General features: G+C 34.0%; 1 protein-coding gene across 4 annotated transcripts in view; it reads left to right on the forward strand.

The window, feature by feature from the left end:
• LOC129807191 (LIM domain transcription factor LMO4) overlaps window positions 1–21,255 on the forward strand; it is a 304,468-nt gene that overhangs the window by 239,664 nt on the left and 43,549 nt on the right. For all 4 annotated transcript variants that reach the window (XM_055856287.1, XM_055856286.1, XM_055856288.1 and 1 more), the window contains 2 exons: window positions 7,815–8,366; window positions 10,738–10,891. In XM_055856287.1, the coding sequence (XP_055712262.1) occupies window positions 8,171–8,366; window positions 10,738–10,891 (350 nt within the window). In that variant the 5' untranslated portion in view covers window positions 7,815–8,170. The remainder of the gene's footprint in view (window positions 1–7,814; window positions 8,367–10,737; window positions 10,892–21,255) is intronic.

Here is a 21,255-nt window from a genome sequence, read left to right on the forward strand (position 1 = left end):
AAAGTGTGGAGTAAATAAAAAAAAAATACTATTAGGGACACCCTATTGAAATCCTTGTCATTTATTAATTAAATTCCACGAATTAATACCCATGTAAAAAAGGGCGGTTTTGGGGTTGGGGAAGCCGTGGGGAGTGCAGAGCAAAAAGGGGTAAAATACGTAATTATCATCAATTTCCCATTAAATTTAACATGAAATTGGATGTGCCAAATTAAATTGATGGGAAAAGGATCAAACATCATTCATTACGGCTGTGTAATTGTTCCATGATTGTATGTCCATCTGCGAATGTTTGACTGGGGAGTTTGGGGAGAGGATTGATTGGGACCGATGGGCGACTCAGTGGGGTCGCCTGGTGGTCAGGGTGTAACTAGAAATTTTTGCACAAAAAGTCAATTCTTGCAGATTGAAAGGGAATGGTTAGTGATACTTATATATAGTTTTTGCTCAGAGATTGTATAAAATATTTCCTCTTTCATCTGTGTCAATCAGTTGATTTAGGTAGTCGAGACTTTTAATGGTCGTTAGAAAGAGAATTGAAAAAAAAAGAGAATTCAAAGAGTATAATCGGCGATAATTAATTAAATCGGTCGAACACATTTATGAGAGCGAAGAAGATGGCCAACAATGGGGCATCCACAGTGTATTGAAAATCAACGGAATTAGATGCGTTTATTAATTAACAAAAGCAGGTTGATGATTTTTCTCCCATCTGCACACACTTCCGGCGCACAAGAGCGTAAGATATGGAAGACCAACTAATTAAATTAGTGATAATACAGCCCAACCCCAAAAAGAGCCTCACCCTCCAAAATTGCCCCATAAAAGCCAGAGGAATGTGTGTGTATCTGTATGTATGTATAGGATGTTTCTCCTGGAAGGCCCCCACCCGTGCTCGTGTGTGTGCTTGGTACCCTAAAACCGAGGTTTTTGTTCAATTCAATTAACAAACCCGCATCACTTCTGGCTCAAAACCCACCCTCGCATGCAATCTCACAAAGGACTCATCTGTTGTCTCATCCACTTTCCACCCCGTCCTCCACCGCAATTATAAAAGACACACATAAACTCTATATAGCGTAATCAAACAAATAATTATCTCAATCTGTGTTCGCCGCTGCGTGTGGCAAAAAGTGGGTGGTGAAATTCAATTTTACCCCAGAGGGTGGGTTTGTTTGAATTGAATTTTTTTAATACGACAATTTTTTCTCCTGCTACTCCATTCTCCCAATTTTTGGTACACCAAAATCCACTGAAGAGATTTATCCCCTACCCCTCCTGCCCCATTTGGCGGCGAAAAAAAAGGATGTACATTAAAATTTTCATTCACTTTTTCGCTGTCTGACGACAGACAACTTTTCCGAAAGACAGAGTTGAAAGACACAGACACAGATGGAAATAATAGATAAGATAAAAAAGGATAAAAATTAAAAACAAAACATTCTTGACAAGAAGAATAAATTAAAATTATCAATAATATTAATGGAAATAAGTCTTATTTATAATGAAACAATTCATAATTAAGTCAAAGAACATTTTGAGGAAAAGTGTGCTTTTAGTTACTGGATTTTACGTCTTAAATTAAACCAATTATTTATTTACTTTTTAACTTTTTTACTGATAAAATTTTGTTTTTAAAGTTCTTGAAAATTAAAATAAGTACTGTCAATAAGATTTTTCATTTTAGTCTAAAGATCGGTAAGCGGTCAATATTTTACAAGCATCCCCTGAAAATTTTTCGGTGTGCAATAGTGTAACAGGTTTTAATGACTGGCATTAAAATCATAAAAAATAGGTATGATTATGTAAGAATCACACCCAAATCGGTTTTTAAAACATTAAATTTTGACCAGTAAAAACCTTAATCTTTGACTAAATGTGTTAATTATTACACTGAATGAGAGAAAGTCTTTAAATAAATAAGCATGGAATTAAGTGTTGAAGCAACACCGCCCGGAATGAGACTTGATAATATACACATTACCTACATTGAGTGTCGAATCAAAGGTCATTTCTTTTAAATGAAAATTGTATCAAGTTGCACTAAGGTTTGGCTAAATTCCCATCATGCTTGAGCATATAAATGTTGGTACAAGCCCTGTGTTTATAAGATGAGGCTAACACCAACGCTCAAATAAATGTTCATCCAGTGTTTCATGAACACTGGTGAGTGTTGCATGAATACTCATACTCGTGAATGTTCCAAGAACACTTTTGAGTGTCTCATGAACACTCGCGAGTGTCCCATGAACGAACACTTTCGAGTAATTCCATGAACACGTCGCGAGTGTTCCAGGAACACGTCGCGAGTGTTCCAGAAACACGTCGCGAGTGTTCCAGGAACACGTCGCGAGTGTTCCAGGTGCACGTCGCGAGTGTTTCAGGAACATTTCGCGAGTGTTCCAGGAATTCGCCGCAAGTGTTCCAGAAACACATCGCAAGTGTTCTTGGAACACGTCACGAGTGTTCCAAGAACACGTCACGAGTGTTCCAAGAACACGTCGCGAGTGTTCTAGGAACACGTCGCGAGTGTTCTTGTCAGATGTATTGACACAAAATCGACGTAGCTAAACTCTCAATAAAGAAATCAATTGATCTTAATAATTTTAATGTCACGATAATCGCACACGATTTTCTCACAATAAATTACCTTCATTTGCTATTATTATCTAATTTCTTAGCAAATTTTGTCGATTTTTACCGTATTCAACACACATGTTTTCAAGAATTTTAGCCGTCCGACTATTGTTGAGTGAAATATCCGAAATGTCAATAACTTTTTTTACTGGGATGCAACATCGAAAACAAATCTTTTAAACATTACACTATTCAGGTTTGTTTAATTTTCATGCAAAACACTCGTTAATTTTCAATATAGAGACACTGACACTGGAAACCGCTGAAAAGTACTCATTTTCCCACTTAATAAGAGTTGAACTAAGTCTCAAGCGGAATACGAAACCTCATCTTAGAGTTGGTTGATTTAAGATTGATCTAATTAAAAAAATCTCAGTGTTTTTAAACTACCATCTGTGTCATTCTGCCCGATTCCCCCTATTATTTAGATTCATTTTTAATGAACCAAATTTAGCTCTCTATTACCAATTAGTAGAATACCATTAAGAATAAGGACCACTTCATAAGTGGAATAAGTCTGCCGACTATTGGATCGCTTGACACTATCGCGGTCCAAAAAACTTTAAGTAAAATGAGAAATTTAGATAGAAAGGTGTATTATTTTTTTGTTGTTCTACATCATTGATAAATTCAACACGATAGTAGGATATATTATTTAATATTCATCATTTGGGTTCAAATTGACACTACCGGAGTCAGTAGAATAAAAAAAATGCTATTGACTCTATTGGAGATTGATTCTATCGGTGGTTGACTCTATCGAGGTCGCACTGTATTTTATTTGATTTAAAATGAAGTATGGAAATCTTTTCATATGTATAACGGCATTGTTCATCTACATTGTTCAACTGTTCTAAATTTTTGATTCTCACTCCTTTAGCCGATCATTTCAGTCAAAATTCATTAGCCTTGAAGAAAATTCTCTAAATTTTTTTTCTATATTGAATAATTGTCTGCCTCGCCTCTGTCATCAGAACGTCCCAATCTGGAGCTTTACTCTCCTTTATTAAGGGCGCCAAAATAGAGCTCTAGCAAACAAGGAGGTTGGGTACAATTGACTGGTCAGTCGCAGTGCCCGGGCCTGTTTCTAGGACCACCTCAACATGAATAATAATAATAATAATAATAATAATAAGGGAAGAGCACCCCGGATCGGAATGTTAAGAGACATGCTCGATACTTAGTTGAAAATATAAGCCTTAAAATACAATTTGGTATTTTTGTGAAGGCTAATCGGTATATTAGCGAACCATTTAACTGTGTAACATGTGAGTTTTAAATTTCTACAATAAATTAATAAAAAATGTATATAATTGCAACTATGTACTCTGTACCTCGGATCGTCACGAATTTAATCAGGTGCCTCATGGAAAATTGGTTTTATAATTGAAATTTGAGTGAATGTATTGTAGTCTTGTGAGAGCTAAATGGTAAAAAGTAGCTAATAATTTTTAAAAAATCATTTGAATTGATGCAATAATATGGTAATAACCTGACGATCCGAGGAACACTGCCGATCGCTGGTGCTCTTCCCTTATTTTGACGGAAAAAATTCAAATGCTTAGTTTCTTAATTTTTTAAAATTATCCTAATCTTTGTGCTATACACTTTTCAACTCTATTGTTTGCAATTTTCTCTTAGCGCACGACCTCAAACAAAAAAAAAAACAGAAATAATTTCTGTTTAAGTTGAATTATGGCAAATGGATTGAAGGGGTGACTTGGGGTTGATTTCAATTGTGGGGTTGACCCCTATTTTCAATTGTTCGCGTGGGTGGATTTGGAACGGGGTCTGAAAAAGCAATAATAAACGCAATAAATGGCGTGGAATGTAACGTCCATCCGTATAAAGAATTGCACTGGGAATTTTTTTTTGTCCTCTGTGAATAGTTATTGGTACAATCCCCCCCAAAAATTGAAGGGAGGTGAGGATGGCAATCCTGGAAACTCATACCCTATTCTGCCACAATTCAATAAAGTTGAAAATAATTATTTTGCCAATGTTCTTTCACTGATGCTCACCAGATCTCTCTCTCGTTCTCTTATCCGATTCATGCAAGAATGGGGCGCTCTGTAGGAGAATTTGAATGCTGGAGGCGAAGAGCGCAATAGAATTATTGGGAGATAGAGAAATATAAGTTTCTATATATGTGTATGTGTATTTAACATCTCGTATTTATATAACAGGCGGGCGCGCTTTAATTAATTTAATTAAAATCCTCTTGTACGAACATTCACTAATTGGCTATTCCTCTCCAGACACACATCATCGTGTTTCTGCCTCTCTACACATGCAATTTCACATTTTATATGGGGAATAAATATGCATGTACATCATATTTGTTTTCATTCACTTTTTTTTCCCTCATCCATTTACCAACCCCTTCGCGCCTTTTTTGCACCCAATCCAAATAAGCATCTTTTTTTTGGTGTTCTACTAAATTTCATTTGATATTACAAATTGCTGAGAAAAGAACACAAATTGCGCCACAGTTTTTTTTTTTTTTTGATTTGCTAAAGTGAGCTTTTGGAGATTTTTCAAGCTTCAATATTTTCTTAAAAGACCTCTACACAAGGAGAAATTTTCGGCAAAAATCGCATTATTGACAGAAATATGACGTTTCCACCTACAACACTGCAGACAATTTCCTTCAAAAAAACGCAATTTTTGACGAATATTGCTCCCAATGTGTAGACGCCTTAACAGGGATATTGCAATATCTCATTGAGGTAGGACCTTTAGAGCTTTTATTCAAAGTGAATGAAACACGTTTATCTTTTTACCTTTAAGGGAATGTAGGCATAGTTTACACATGCGAGCCCTAAAACGATGCAAATTTTCTATTTGCAAAGTAATGTTTCTTCATTTCAGACATAAGGTTTAGCCCAGTTCCCGATGGTCTCGAAATTCAAAAGAACAACCAAATTTATTGGTTTTTCAAAATTTAATGGATTACTTGCACATGTTGTCCAATCTTAAGTGATAATTTTCCAAAAGATCTTGATTGATAAGAAATTAGAACATATACGGGTCTGAAGCCCGAATACGTTTGAAGACTAGCCTATGCGAACCATGTCTATACTGAGAAAAATCCGAAAAAGTTAAAATAACATTCCGGAAATGTTAATTTTACCCTGCATTATTGATCCGTAATCGGTGTAGATATTATGCTTTTTAGGTGTATTAGGGGTTAAAATTACCCTTTTTCATGTTAAATTTACTCTTAAAAAGGTGTAAAATTAACATTAAAAAATGTTGATATATTTTTACACCTAAAAAGTGTTAAAGTTAATAGGAAAAAAAGTTAATCGCACCCCCTTTTTTCTCAGTGTACATTCCCCTAAGTTTTGAGGAAGTATTATTTTTTTAGTTTTATTTTTCTAATTATTCTTTCTAATAGGTTTTCACAACTAAAAACAAAATGGATTTCAAGAGCATGTTTCTCAATTAATTAAGAAAAATATGCATTTATTAGAAAGATTTATATTTTTTTTACAAATCTAGCATTTGTTCAACGGTTATGAATTGATAATTTTCGTTTTAAGTTTACTTGTATTGCCCAGAAATAATATTTTGAGTAATTTCACAATTGATCAATTTTTTTACTGCTTGAACTCAAAGAAAAAGCAGTTATAATTGAAGTATACCCCGGATCGGAATGTTAAGAGACATGCTCGATATTTAGTTGAAAATATTACAAGCTTCAAAATACTATTTGATATTTTGGTGTATGCTAATCGGTACATTAGTGATCCATTTAACTGTATCTGTGCTTTTGAATTTAAAATTTTTAAAATAATTTAATAAAAACTAATCGTAATAATGTACTTTGTACCTCGGATCATCAGGAATTTAATCAGGTATCTCACGGAAAATTGGTTTTATAAATTAAATCTGAACTAATGCACTGCATTCTTGTGAGTCAATTGAATTGGTGCAACAACATTGGTAATAACTTGACGATCCGACAAACACTGCCGATCGCTGATGCTCTTCCTTTATAATCCACTTGTTTTCAACTTGTGACACGGCTAGAAGCCAAACAGTAAGAGATATCTATTTCCGGTCTTCGACGACACCCCCCCCCCTACCCCCCATAAGCCAACATTATCTAGAACAGTATTCGTTTTCTTTTTACCCCCATCCTCCAACTTCCTACCCCCCAAAACCATGTTTTTTGGCTTATTTCGAAAACGGCTCGTACGATTTCTTCCATTTTCGGACATGTTTTAGAGGTAGTCAAGGCGAATATTTCATCTTCGGACACGTATGTTCGAAAATAATTTAGATATTGAATTTTCTAAGATCAAAGTTTAACCACTTTGCAAGGCCTATTTTTCAACTGATTTGCTTAAATTTGGATTCTTGTGAAAGATCTTGAAATTTTTAACCCGGATTGCATGGAATTTAATCGGTCATTAGTCGGTGTGATACTCGTAATTTATCAATCTTTCTCAAAATTTTTTCAAAAAACCTTTATTAATCAATTCAAGTCTTTTTTGAAAAAGTATTTCGTTAAAGAAAGGCATTTTGAAACGCTTAAACTGATTATAAGCATGCGCTATTTCCCAATTCGCCAATTCGGATTAGGATGATAGATAAGGACAAAATGTTTATAGGCACTCAATGGGTCAAGTGGTAGAGCACTCGCACTGTGATGCAGGTGTGTCGGGTTTGAATCCTCTTTCTGTCACCAGGAATTTTTATAGCGTTAAAGGTATTTTTCTTGCATCCAGAGAGCTTCACTGCACTTGATTCCACGGGGCATAGGATTGAAAACCCCATCCCTGTATAAGAACAATTAATAATGCCTATCTAGAACGCCCCTTCCGGTAAGGCCTAATTCCCTCATGGAATGTGGTATCAGAATTATTTGTATTATTATTAAAATTTTTATACGAAAATGCCCTTGAATAATTGTTAAAAACGGTTTTCAAGGTCGAAAGTTTATCTGTATCAATTTATTTTTTAAGTTTTTAGTCATAAATTTCCAAAAAAAGTTTGATTCATTTATACGAGAAATTTTAAGTATTCTAAACCTGAGTGTGCGAAGCCTTAAAGCTTTCTTCTATAAAAACAAAAATAAAATAAATATTTTTTATCTTAAAAACGAAAAGAAAATTAAAACATGTTTATAAATTTTAACATTGTATTTTTGTTTTTCTTTGTTATTCCAGGTGCCATTAATATCATCTTCACTTATTCTTCTCAGTCACTTGAAAAAAAAGATCAATGGGATTACATGCAATTGTAAAATAAAGTGCTAAAGTTGCCATAATTAGAAAAGAAGTACTAGGAGTGGTGTCTTAAGAAGAGTGTTTTTAAAAGAGTGATTTCTGTGAAATTATTTCTCTTGCAATTGGCGGACAAGTGATCCATATTGGCGCCGATTAGGGGTAGCCTGAGCAATCGTCCCAGCACCGCAACCGTCGTTGAATCTCTTCGTCTGTTGCCGCCAGTGGCCGCAACAGCACCTACCTTTTCCACGGGCGACGGCAATAGAAAATCCGTCAAACTGGCCGCGTCTATAGCAATGAACCCGCACTACCATCCGTACTCGGAGCTGTCTTCGCCACATCCACCAAGTCCGGATAACAACAACTTCCCGCCACTGGCTGGCGGGCATCATCACAATGGCCATGGCCCCTTCATGTCAATGGAGGGGCAGCAGGGATTCCATCAGATCAACAACAATATCGGACCTATCAAACACTGTGGTGGATGCGGAGGTAAGTTTCTGATAAAGTTCACTTTGTCTTATAATAAAAAATTACCGTTAAATTTTAATAACAAAAAATGCGACATCAGTCATTTCAATTTTAGGAATTTAAAAGTGTGTAAATTTGAATAAAAATACACAGCTCTGTGTATTTTCATAATTCAAAAGTTGTTGAAAATCCAACAATATTTTTCAATTAATAACAATATATGCGTACCGAAAAACAAAATTCCGAAGTCTAAAAATCCCAAAAAAGTAAAATTCAGGGTCAAAATCTTGAATATCAAAATCTCGAAAGTCAAAATCCCCAAGAGCCAAAATACCGATAACCCAAATTCCTAATACTACAAAACCGAAAGATAAAAACCCAGAAAGGCAAGATCTCGAAGTCAAAATCCCAAATGAGTCAAAATCCGGGAAAACCAGAATCACGAAAGCCAAAATTCAAAATATCGGAAAACCAAAATCCCGATAGCCAAAATTCCTAACGCTAAAATCCCGAAAGCTAAAATCGCGAAAGTCAAACTCCTGAAAGCCAAATTCCCAGAAAACCAAAATCCCGATAGCCAAAATTTCTAACGCTAAAATACCGTAAACCAAAATCCTAAAAGCCCAAAAATCCCAAAAATAGTGAAAGTCAAACTCCTGAAAGCCAAAATCCCGATAGCCAAAATTCCTAACACTAAAATCCTGAAAACCAAAATCCCGAAAGCCAAAATCCGAAATGGTCTAAAATCCGGAAATGTCAAAATCTCGAAAGCAAAAATCCCGAAAAGCCAAAATCAGATAGGCACGCGGCTCAATATACTTTGAAAGTTAGAGCTAAAAATCAGGGTTAAAAAAACTAAAATCTCGAAAGCCAAAGTGTCGAACACTAAATTTTGAGAGTTAAAATCGCGAAAGTCAAAATCCCGAAAGCCAAAATCTTGAAAACTAAAATCCCGAAAAACACAAGTCCCGAAAAGCCAAGATCCCGAAAGCTAAAATCCCGATAGACAAAATCCGAAATGGGCTAAAATCCGGAAAAGTCAAAATCTCGAAAGCAAAAATCCCGAAAAGCCAAAATCAGCTAGGCCCGCGGCTCAATATACTTTGAAAGTAAGAGCTAAAAATCAGAATGAAAAAAGCTAAAATCTCTAAAGCCAAAGTTCCGAACACTAAATTTTGAGAGTTAAAATCCCGAAAGTCAAAATCCAGAAACCCAAAATCTTGAAAACTAAAATTCCGAAAAGCCAAAGCCCCGAAAAGCCAAGATCCCAAAAGTCAAAATCCCGAAAGCCAAAATTCCGAAAAGCCAAAATCACGAAAAAACAAAGTTTCGAAAAGACAAAGTCCCGAAAAGCCAATATCCCGAAAGCCAAAATCCCAAAAAGGCAAAATATCGAAATAACAAAGTCCCGAAAGCCAAAAACCCAAAAGACAAGATCAGAATTGACCAAAATCCATTCGTTTTGTTTACATTTTATAGGACAAAGATATTTTAAAAATATCTAGACTTCAGAATACGACTTAAAATTTAAGTAGATTTTATGACAAATAATTTAAAATTTTATCTTATAATTCTGGAGTTCTTTAGTTAAACTTTTATCATACATTTCTAATTTGCTTTAAAAATATCTAGAACATTTTATGTGAGACGTATATTATCCATCTGCCATCGACCTCATCAATCGCTAAACTAATCGATTCCAACATTTAAACATACTATACTACGTTATTGAATCAAAACTTTTCTAAATAATAGACAATTCTCCAAAATTGCTATTTTGGTATCTATCCTAAATATAATAACAGCAGCTGAAGAATGTAATTGATAGGCTGAAACTATTTTTTTTTAGTCAATCACCCTCAAAAGTAAGAAAATTATCGGATACAATACAATTCTTGGGCATAAACAATTCTTATGGGCTAACAGCTGACTAACATTTCAGGGTTCATTTCAATTAATTGAAGTGTACAATTTGGAGGATTTTTTTTTTTCAAACAAGAAAATTGACTCTTAATTACATAGTGGAGGATCAATACGATTTCTTTCTCTTTTCTTGTTACGAAGAAGCTTCACTTCAGAAAGATATTTCTGTGATCCATCATGAAGTTCATTGAGGAAGAAAAGACGAAAAGAAATGAATAAAAGGGAGACTTTTTTTGATGGGATTCCATTTCAGTGTAACAACCATCTTTTGCGTTCAAAAGTCGAATTGAGGGGGTTGATGAAGGGGGAGGAGAAGAGGTCTTGATACGTCCCTCATAAATCTCATGAGTAAATTAAATAATTCTATAGATAATTCCAGGGGTGTAATACAATACAAATAATTGATTTCATCCTTTTCCTCTCTTTCTCTTGTTTCTCCCCCATGGGCTCATGTGAAAATGCCCAACAGGTAAAATCGTGGAGAGATTCTTCTTGCATGCACTTGACAAATACTGGCACAACTCCTGCCTCAAATGTTCCTGCTGTGGTGCAATGCTGGCCGACATCGGGAGCAGCTGCTACACGAGAGCCGGGATGATTCTGTGCAAGGCTGACTACTCCAGGTAAGGAAGCTGTCACTCAATGAGTTTACTCAGTGAAAATTGAACTGAACTCTGGGCTTCCAGCGGGAGTCCAGGGGACAAAAGGGAAGACCACTATAGAGGAATTGAGAGAGTAAATGGGTGAATAAAAAAAGCCATACCACACATCTCAAATTTCTTCGTGGGAATATGAGACTCTTTCGCTCACTCAGTGTCCTGGCCCAAAAAGGGGACCTCCAGGAGCTGAACTGAGTCTCGAGGGAGGGAAATGTCAAAGATTGTAGAAATACCATTTGAATGCTATTCACAAATTTTCTTAATCATTTTGCCGGGTTAGGCTTTCAATTGAAACTAAAGATAATGAATATTTCACATAGAAAACTATCTCTTATTAATCGAAAAACGATAGGAGAGAATAGGGCAGTTTCACGCAAATGAACTTTTGTGATTGTGTAAATATTTAATTTTACTGCTCGAACTCAAAAAGAGAGCACATTTAGCATATATTTTAAATATACCATTATAAGTGTACCAAATTCCGGACAGCTTGCAACTTCGGCCACATATTTCGTTCCTCGAATTTCCGTGAATTTTTAGTTTTTGCAAAGTCTAGACTCTAAAGATTATATAATGCAAAAAATAACAAAATATGTCGCTTCAACGAACAAGATGATCTGGAAAAGACATTGAAAGAATTCCGGGAGGGCAAGGAACTATGAGAATGAAAATGGTCGGAATAAGCCACCAATGCTATGTCTACATTTTTGTTCATATTAAAAAGCATTAGGAATGATTTTAGAGAAAATAAAGACGATAGATTTTCTACAAGGTTCCAAGCAACACTTTTAATCAAAAAGGAACAAAAAAATCAATTTGTATAAAAGTATTACATTTCAAACTTTAGACTTTGGCGCTTGCATGCAACTAAGGTAAAGTGCCCTCAAGTCGACCGGTTCCTCAATTCGACCGGTAGAGTTATTTATTCAATTTATTTATATTTGCACTAATATTTGACGTACACTGAGAAAAAAAGAGGGTGAGATTAACTTTTTTCCTCGTAACTTTAACACTTTTTAGGTGTAAAAATATATCAACATTTTTTAATGTTAGTTTTACACCCTTTTAAGGGTAAAATTACCATGAAAAAGGGTAACTTTAACTTATAATAAATCTAAAAAGCATAATATTTACACCGATTTCGGATCAATACTGCAGGGTAAAATTAACATTTCCGGAATGTTATTTTAACTTTTTCGGATTTCTCTCAATGTATGATCTAACATTAATAGGTCAATTATTCCATAAATAAACACGAATCAGTGACAATTTTTTAGAAATTCACCATTAAACATTCAAATATTGACCCACCGGTCGAGTCGAGGAACCGGTCGACTCGAGGGCACTTTACCTTATGCCGAAATTGGCACACACTGAGAGGAATTCGAAAAAGTTAAAATAACAGTCCGGAAATGTTAATATCAATAATGCAGGGTATTGATCCGAAATCGGTATGAATATTACCCTTTTTAGGTGTTAAATTAACCCTTTTTCATGTTAATTTAACACTTAAAAGGTGTAAGATTAACATTAAAAAATGTTGATATATTTTTACACCTAAAAAGTGTTAAAGTTACGAGGAAAAAAGTTAATCGCACCCTCTTTTTTTCTCAGTGCACTTACCCTAACAATTTCCAATTATTCCTTAACTTTTCAGTTTTTCGCCTTCATGCCTAGTCTCAAAATACTTAAAGTCCTTGATCCTCGTGATTTCTTATTTAGTGGTTTAATTCTACCCCAAGTAAGAAGCACGGCTGTTGCTTGGAATCAAAACCAATCATCCAGTCCAATGGTGAACATTGATGCAAGTTCTTTTTGCGTTTCCAAGAATTTCACATATATTCTCAGTGAATTTATGCCTCATGTACCAAGGCAGTTTGGGTGAGAGCACAATGTGCATGTGAAACTGTGGGAGCACACATCTTCCAAAAAAAAAAACAACAATTGTAATACAATAAAATAAATACATTTTGGGTGTTGCGGGGGTTGATTTTGGGGTATGAGTAAAATGGGGGGATAAGGTACTCCAAATACAATGCCTCTAACACTCTGGTGCTCCTGTTGTAGCCAAAGTGTGGTTGCTCCTCATTGATTATTCCGTTCATGAAGTCGTCGGTTTGCACATTTGTGGAAATTTGAATTTTTATCGCGTTATCGCGTCACTCAAGTAAATTGCGAATTATATTGTCTTTTTGTGTCTCTGCCAACCACTCTTTTTTTTTCTTTTTACTCTCATTCACTTTTGCTGCACTTCCAACTGGTTTTCTGGCTGGTTTTGCCTCTTGGCACTTCTTTTTTTTTGCGCTGCGAACCTTCCTACACCTTCCGCTCCTCGGGACTCTCTCAGAAATTGCGGATGAGATGCAAATGTCATATGCCATAAAAGGCAAGGGTACCATATGAATCAGTACACAGAGATAAATTGGACAATTTTCACAGCAGGGGTTCATTTAAGCCCTAATCAGGATAATTGGCAACCCGCGCGGTTCATAAGAAGGGTAAATCTAACACATGCTTCTTTTAAAGTGTTTCACACAATTTCGATTCAACTCCATTTATTGTTCATCAGAGATTATTCTAAAACATAATAACTAGAGAAACCACTTAATTTATCAACTAATATTCTACAGCATCTATACCAGAGAAATTCTAATTAATATTAAACAGAAAATTGGATATAACATTGTGGAAAGAGAAGAGCATAAGGCACCAGCAAATTCCCAATAAGATCCCATAATTGGCACTTTGATGTATCTCTTCAGTGGTAAATCCCCAACCAGTGTGAGGTATGAAGGCGAAGAAGCAAAAAAAAGGCAAAAACGCCCACAAAAATAAATCCCAATTGATTGAAAAACATCAAACCGACAAGGTATTCACCTCATATTGCAGACTGAGGCTTGGCCAAAAACGAAAAATGTGAGGGGGTGCGATTTAAGGTGTTCGTGACTAGGTCTTCCAGGTGCTATTCCAAAGTTTTCACCCTTCGTCCCTCAATTTTTTGTGTCTATAGGTGTCAGGGACTCTTCAATATGTTGCACTAATTGCTAGCAGGGTGCAAGCCAGTTAATAGAAAAATAATCTAAAGGTCTTTTTTTTCAGACCTATAAAGAATAGTGCATGTAGTATAATGCATTCCAAATGTGGGACATTAGGGTAATTTTGAACTCGTGTTATTCGAGTTTGACCTTACGACATTATTCCAGGAATTCATAAAGATATATTTAATTGTAAATTTTTTCTGGTGTTTATTACTTTTAGAAGGATTATGGAAAAGTGCTCATGCTTCGTACAATCCCAAGCTTCGTAATGACTAATTTTTTCCCATGTTCTCATATTACTACACAGATATTAGAGACATTCATTTTTCATACGCTAACCCTTCACTAAAAAGCTGAAACAGAATTAGTTTAAAATAATCTTAAATAGAAAATAAACAAGAATGTGAAGAAAAGATTGCTCAAAGCAATTTACAAGCTTTTCGGAAATATGTACATCGAAAGTAATACAAGAACACTTTCCGAATTAATTATCAATCCCGCAGGCGAATTAGACAGCATCAAATTTGATAATGCAATTTTCAAACTTACTAAATTCACTAAATTACCTAACCACATTGGAGATTCAACTGAAATTTGGAAAATTTAGGGAATTTTAATTTTACACTACAATATGTAATTCTTAAATATTAAAATTATACGAATACAAAAATATAAATTAATCTGTTTTATTATTATATATTTTTACATCACAGTAAAACGAAAAAGAAAGATTTGAGTTGAGATTACCCTAGCACATGAATTAATGTTCAGGGATTAATTACAAAAATGGATAGTCATACCGTCATCTGCATCGACTATTGTCATATCTAAAACTTTTTTGAATTTTATGCTTTAATTCATTTTGAATTTATTCGAATTATGATATTATTATTTTCTAGAATTTAGTACTTACTCAAAATTATAAGATGAAATACAGTGGAACCTCGATAGAGTCAACTAATTATTTCTAGGCCTGTTGACTCTATCGGAGTCTTAAAATCAATTAAAATGAGAAATTTTGATTTAAAGGGTTATTATTTTATGTTTGTACTAGATTATTGATAAATGCAACACGATAGTAGAGTATTTTATTAAACTAGTCCATAAATTCTATACCCTCTGGCCCAAAAAAGTCGTGTGCTTAGGCAAAAGTTGGAGATTATGGAATGATTTTCAAGAATATTTTTATTATTAGTAAATACACTCAGTCACCACCAATCACAGTAGTTCACCAAGAAAATTTCCATACCCACATACGATTTCTTTTTAATGAATTTGTTTAAAAATTTTAATTTTCTGTTGCTTATTTTTGTTTTTGATCCAAATTTTCTTTTTGAATACTGATATTTTAAATTAAAAATGTAAGTTAAAGTAAATTTACACGTTTTCTTTAGAATCGTAATTTTTATGATCGTTTTCATGTAAATTTTTAGAAAAATCAAGGTCTTTAAAAAATTCGAATAAATTTAGGAAAATTTTGTCACTATGTTATACTCTTAAAATATAGCATCCTGTATTTTTTTGTGTTTGCCATAATATTATTCACGTACAAATTAATTATGGCTCAAAATTCCTTACATTGTGATTATAGACCTAATCAAACCTTAAGACAAGAGAGAAAAGACAAGAGAATTTTCAATCGGTCCAAGTTGACTCTATCGGTGTCCGTAGAGTAAAAAAATAGCTGTTGATTCTATTGGAGATTGACTCTATCGGAGGTTGACTCTATCGAGGTCCCACTGTATATGTATTTTTGAATCCAATATATAAATATATTGAATGAACTCAAAAAAAAACAAATAAAACTATAAAATTGAAAAAATATAGATGCAATGATAGTTGAAATATAGAGATGACGATATAAGGTAAAGTACCCTCTAGTCGGCCGGTTTCTCAACTCGGCCAGTGCGACTATTTATTCAATTTACTTAGATTTGTTATAATATGGTCTTACCGATTTAACATTAGAAGGTGTATTATTTTATATATAACGTAAATCAGTGAAAATTTCATAGAAATTGACTATAAACCGTTAAAAAATTGGTTAAATAATTCAACTGGCCGAGTTGAGAAACCGGCCGACTAGAGGGTACTTTACCTTATCGTCTGTTGGATCACCAAGTGTGATCTGCATTTGTTGAAAAGCTGCTGATCCAACTGACACCCTATATTCAGGATCGGACTTTCACTTATCGGATACATCTTGACACCCTCTACCTTCCCTGCGAATATTATACCAGAAAATTAATTAGTCCAAAAGTTATAGGGGTTTCAAATCTTAAAACTTCTATACTCAGCATGTAAAATTTCAATTTGAGATCGCTCTCCTGTAAAGTTGGCCATTCTCGATTTATTCGTTTTATATTCTGAGCCGTCGATATATAACATATTGAATATACTTACGAAAAACTTGTGCAACGTCTTGCAGAAAATTATGTCTAAATTTCAAGATTTTTTTACAAGCCACAGAAGCTAAATCAATTATACTACTTTTCCAAAAAAATCTCTTATTGGATTCGTAATCCCACATTAGAAAATTTCTAGAAATTCTTAGATATCCATATAAGGGAAAATCAAAATTTAGGGATGATTTTTACGAAGGTGCTCTGGTTTATGCAGCTTCGTACACAATTTTCCCACCTATGTACGCTTCATTTTCACCGTAAACATTACATCGGACACAAAAATTTGCACATCAGTGTTTAGTTGGAACTTTCATCTACTTGATTTAATTATTTGTAGAAGGTATCACGCGACGCAATTTTTCTAACACATATATATTTTTATGACACTTGAAAAATCATTTTTTCATTGCATTTTGACGGTCAATTAAGTGCGATTCTCTCATAATCATAGCTATTGTAAATCTTTTTTAATATCTCCAATCTATCTTACAGAACGTATTTTGAACATCACTGATTCTGAAAATGACCAGTGACAAATTTAAAGTGAAATATAGAAAATTCCATTCGAAAGCAAATCAAATTGGATGACAAAAGCTGTAAATGCACCGAATTAGCAATGAAATAGTCACACCTACCATATGTACATTTAGGCTTAATGTTTGATTTGACAGAAAGAAAATAAATATTAGACAAAATCTCATTTTGTTGTAGAAATACGTGTTTTTCTTCGAGTTTTTGTGGCACTCAATATTACACATCAAAATGTAATAAAGGCCCATTTGTTATTTTGATTTTTTAACCTTTGTAGAAGGGCCTAGGCTTCCATGTTTGTAAGAAAAGGTGAGGTGTTGGACTAGCCGTTGTAATATATAGACATGGATTAGATTCATTTACTTACTTAGAAAAACTTAGAAGAAGAAAGAAAACTTTTGCTTATCTATAAGATTACGAAGCTGTACAATCTTCTCCCACAAGAAATATACTTAGGGGAGAGCTGACATATTTGAGACACTTTTATATGTTTTGATTTCAAGCATTATTTCCAAAAATAAAAAAAAATATTGAAATTTTGTATACTGCTTAGTATACTCACTTGTATAGCCTTTTTTTAATTAACTCGATTAATATTTTTGCTACCACATTTATTAAAATAATCAAAAATATATCCACCGCATCTCAAACATGCAGGCTCTCTCCTAATAGGAAGAATCGGGGCAAAAATAGCATGGGGTAACAATCGAAAGAAAGATAAAGTAGGGCGACGGCATTACTTATGGCCTGTCTTTCCTTATGGCCCCGTCGCAATTTTTGTCGGAAAATGATTCCGAAAATCAAAAAAAAAATATAATGTGCTATTAAACACATCAAATATTTTTAATTTTGTGACATTGTAAGTTTTTTGTGAGGAGGCCGTAAGTAAAGACAATCCCACAAGTAATGCCACCATCTTAGTTCAATAGGAAATATTTACGTTATAATTACGTAAATTTTATCACGAGTAAACACAGGTCCTCTAAAACAAAATTGAGGTTATTTTTTGGTCACCCGTGCCGAAATTATATCAGGTTAAAATAGCGTAATACTGAAGTAAGATAGTGGCTAGAGATCAGAACTACCTGAAGTCATTTCGATAACTAATGAATGACGTTCACATGACCATATTTTGTGCACAATAGTGAAATTTTGTTACTTGGGAGATTAGTCGATAATACTGTCTATTATCATACCGAGACACTTTATTTGTAATACAATGTAATCTTTACAACGTGTTCGTGTTGGAAGAATCTGCTGATCTTAGATCGCCTAAGAACGCCTTCGTCGCAATATGGATGCTTCTTCCATGTTTCGGATTTTTTGGGTAGAGGCGGCGCGTTTTTATTACGTTTTATCAAAGTGAAAATGTCTTTTTCTGGAATATAGATATTCAGATCTTTGCATCGGGCAGGACACGAGCCAACGCTCTTGCCTATTGTGCCACTGAGATCCCCAATACTGTCTTATTTTGACACATTTGCTTTTGAGTATTAAAGATTTCTTTGTTTCCTTAAACTTCTTGACTTAAACTATTACAACCCGCAACTAGACCCAATTATGGATTTACCAAATAAATGGGATTTATAAATCAAAGTTTAAATTAAGAAGAAAATTGTTTGTTTGATAAAATGACTAAAAAAAGTATTTGAAATTATTTTCTAAATGACTTTCTTTATCGTCTATTTTTTAGCAGATCAGTTTTAAATGCGAAATTTTCCACTATCCTCTAGTTCTCTTTGGCAGAAAATTGCGAAATGCTGTGTAAATAGTTTTGACGTGGAAAAACAACCCTCAAACTACCATTGACACCCATCTCTCTCTCTCTCTCTTCGATGGCTGTAGATGGAACATAATAAAAAAAATTTTGCTATGAAACATTTATATGAAACGCGATTCTTCGTTAGAAAAAGCCCAGCCGGAAAATCCTCCTCATTTCAATTTTATTTTGAACTGTCCACAGCAAACAAGTGCCGGAGTCACACATCTCTCGAAAATGTGTATCTCATTTGATTTTCATCTCGGATGAAGCCTCTCTGTGTGTTCGCATTTGAAATGTTTCGCGGCTGAGGCGTGCAATTTTCTCTTGAATTGTTTCCAACAAATTGGATTTTAAATTAAAAACAAACTTGTGAGCGAGTTTAGTTTGATTTACGTTCTCGATATGTATACAGTTTCTATATAGATATTATATATTTAGGTGAATATATAGGGTGGAGGATAAAAAGGAGTTGGAAAAATACTCTACACGATAAATCTTCACAATTAATGATGATTGAAGGAAAAGTGTGTCTATTTTGTTGCTTTTTTTTAATGGTTCTTCTTGCCGAACGAAAAAATAAATAAAGTAGAACAATTCTTTACATATGACAATCTATGCTGGTTTTTTGGCGCTATAAAACACTCGTGTTAAATTGAATTTGCTCAAGAGTCACAAATTTGTCTCTTCTGTGACAGTTAATTTTTACCCTAGGCACACATGACGAGGGTACTTTGCCCTTTTTAACTCTGAGTATGTTCGCTTTTTTTGTGTCCTACCCTTACTCAAGGTGTGTTCGAATTACCTTCACATCTCACACTATTTGACCCTTCGCGTCCGAGAAATAATTTTCAAATTACTCTGCATCCAATTAAATTGAGATTTCTTCATTCCATCTACATTCACCCAGCTTAATACCGGTAAATTGTTGGAATTGAAGGCGGAAGGAAAATTCGTTAATTGCATTTTTTCACGCATTCAATTTCCAATTCGCTGCAAAAAAAATGACCCCTGACCTTTTCATGCGACGAGACGATCATTCTTTTGAACCCTTGGCCTTTACCACCATTCATTGCCTTTCCCTTTGACGATCGAAAAGCATTATGCTATAATTGAGGAAATCTGTAATTCTCTTTTAAAATTGATGAAATTTCCAAACACACTGTTAGAAATAATTTTGAAGATACAATTATAGGGGACACTGGGGCAAAAAGTCACAAATTGAAAATTTCAAAATTCAATTCCAAGATAAAAAAGATAGCGGCTTAAATTTTTTTCCATAGATAGCATCCATATACCTTCTTCAATATCGTAAGTTTCTTGGAATTCAAAAAAGGAATTTAGAAAAAAAATTGAAATTTTTAGCCCGGTTTTTGAAATATTTTCCTTACACCAGATATCAATTTTTACCTATTTATTTTCCAAAATTTATGCATTGTTGAATGTTTCCTAAATGATTTGGATTCTTTGAATACGAAGCCCTATCTAGCATTTTCCAAAAATTCTTTTCTCCAGAAAACCTTTTATTGAAAATAATCACTTGGGGTAAAGAGTAATAAAAGGTACGGGGCAAAAAGTAACAAAAACCGAAGCAATATCTGAGGTAATGAAGTTCCACTGAGAGAGGAATCAGAAAAAGTTAAAATAACATTCCGGAAATGTTTATTTTGCCCTGCAGTATTGATCCGAAATCGGTGTAAATATTATGCTTTTAAGGTGTATTAGGGGTTAAAGTTACCCTTTTTCATGTTAATTTTACCCTTAAAAAAGTATAAAATTAACATTGAAAAATATTGATATATTTTTACACCTAAAAAGTGTTAAGGTTAAAAGGAAAAAAAATTAATCGCACTCCGGTTTTTTTCTCACTGTTCGAAAACATTAAATAATGCGCACAGCTCAATGTAAACTCCGGAGGATAAAAATCTTGTCGAATTTCACTTATTGAATTTAAAAAGAACACAAAAGACTTCTTTCTATTATTTTTTTTTTTATTGTATTCTGCACTAAAGTGACATTTAATCGGCAAGTCTTCGGCAGATTTCGTAAAATTCATCTCGCCCAATTCGCCATTTTCGCCTTTTCAGAATGGCTGAACAGAATTTTCTTGCCAAAAATAGCTTTTGGATAATAACTTGAAAGCGCTTTTCTCGTTTAGATAGAGAAAGCGCTGTTCTACAAAAGTATAGAGGAATAAATTTCCTGTGAAAATATGTTATCTAGGTATTTTTTTTTTAAATTTGCGGAAGCCTGTAATAACGCGAATCAAAATGTGATAATTTTACCCCATGTCTGATACTATTTGCCCCAGCATTTTTGAAAATGGTCACAAAATTGAAGAAAATCAGAGGAAAATTACTTTCACAAAGTTGTAGAGCGGTAAATTTCGTATAAAACTGCGTTAATTTTAAATTTTTGGGGCACTCGGGTAGCTTGTAAAAAATAAAATATCCGTTTTGTGACTTTTTGCCCCAGTCTCTCGTACTAGATTCATAGTTAGAGTCTTGCTGTTTAAAATTTTCTCGGTTAATAATTACATAATGAGTTGTAAAATTCGGTACTTTCTTTGTACAGAGCCTGAGGAAGTGATCAAAT

This window comes from Phlebotomus papatasi, chromosome 3 (assembly GCF_024763615.1).
Source record: "Phlebotomus papatasi isolate M1 chromosome 3, Ppap_2.1, whole genome shotgun sequence".
Taxonomy (NCBI): Eukaryota; Metazoa; Arthropoda; class Insecta; order Diptera; family Psychodidae; genus Phlebotomus; species Phlebotomus papatasi.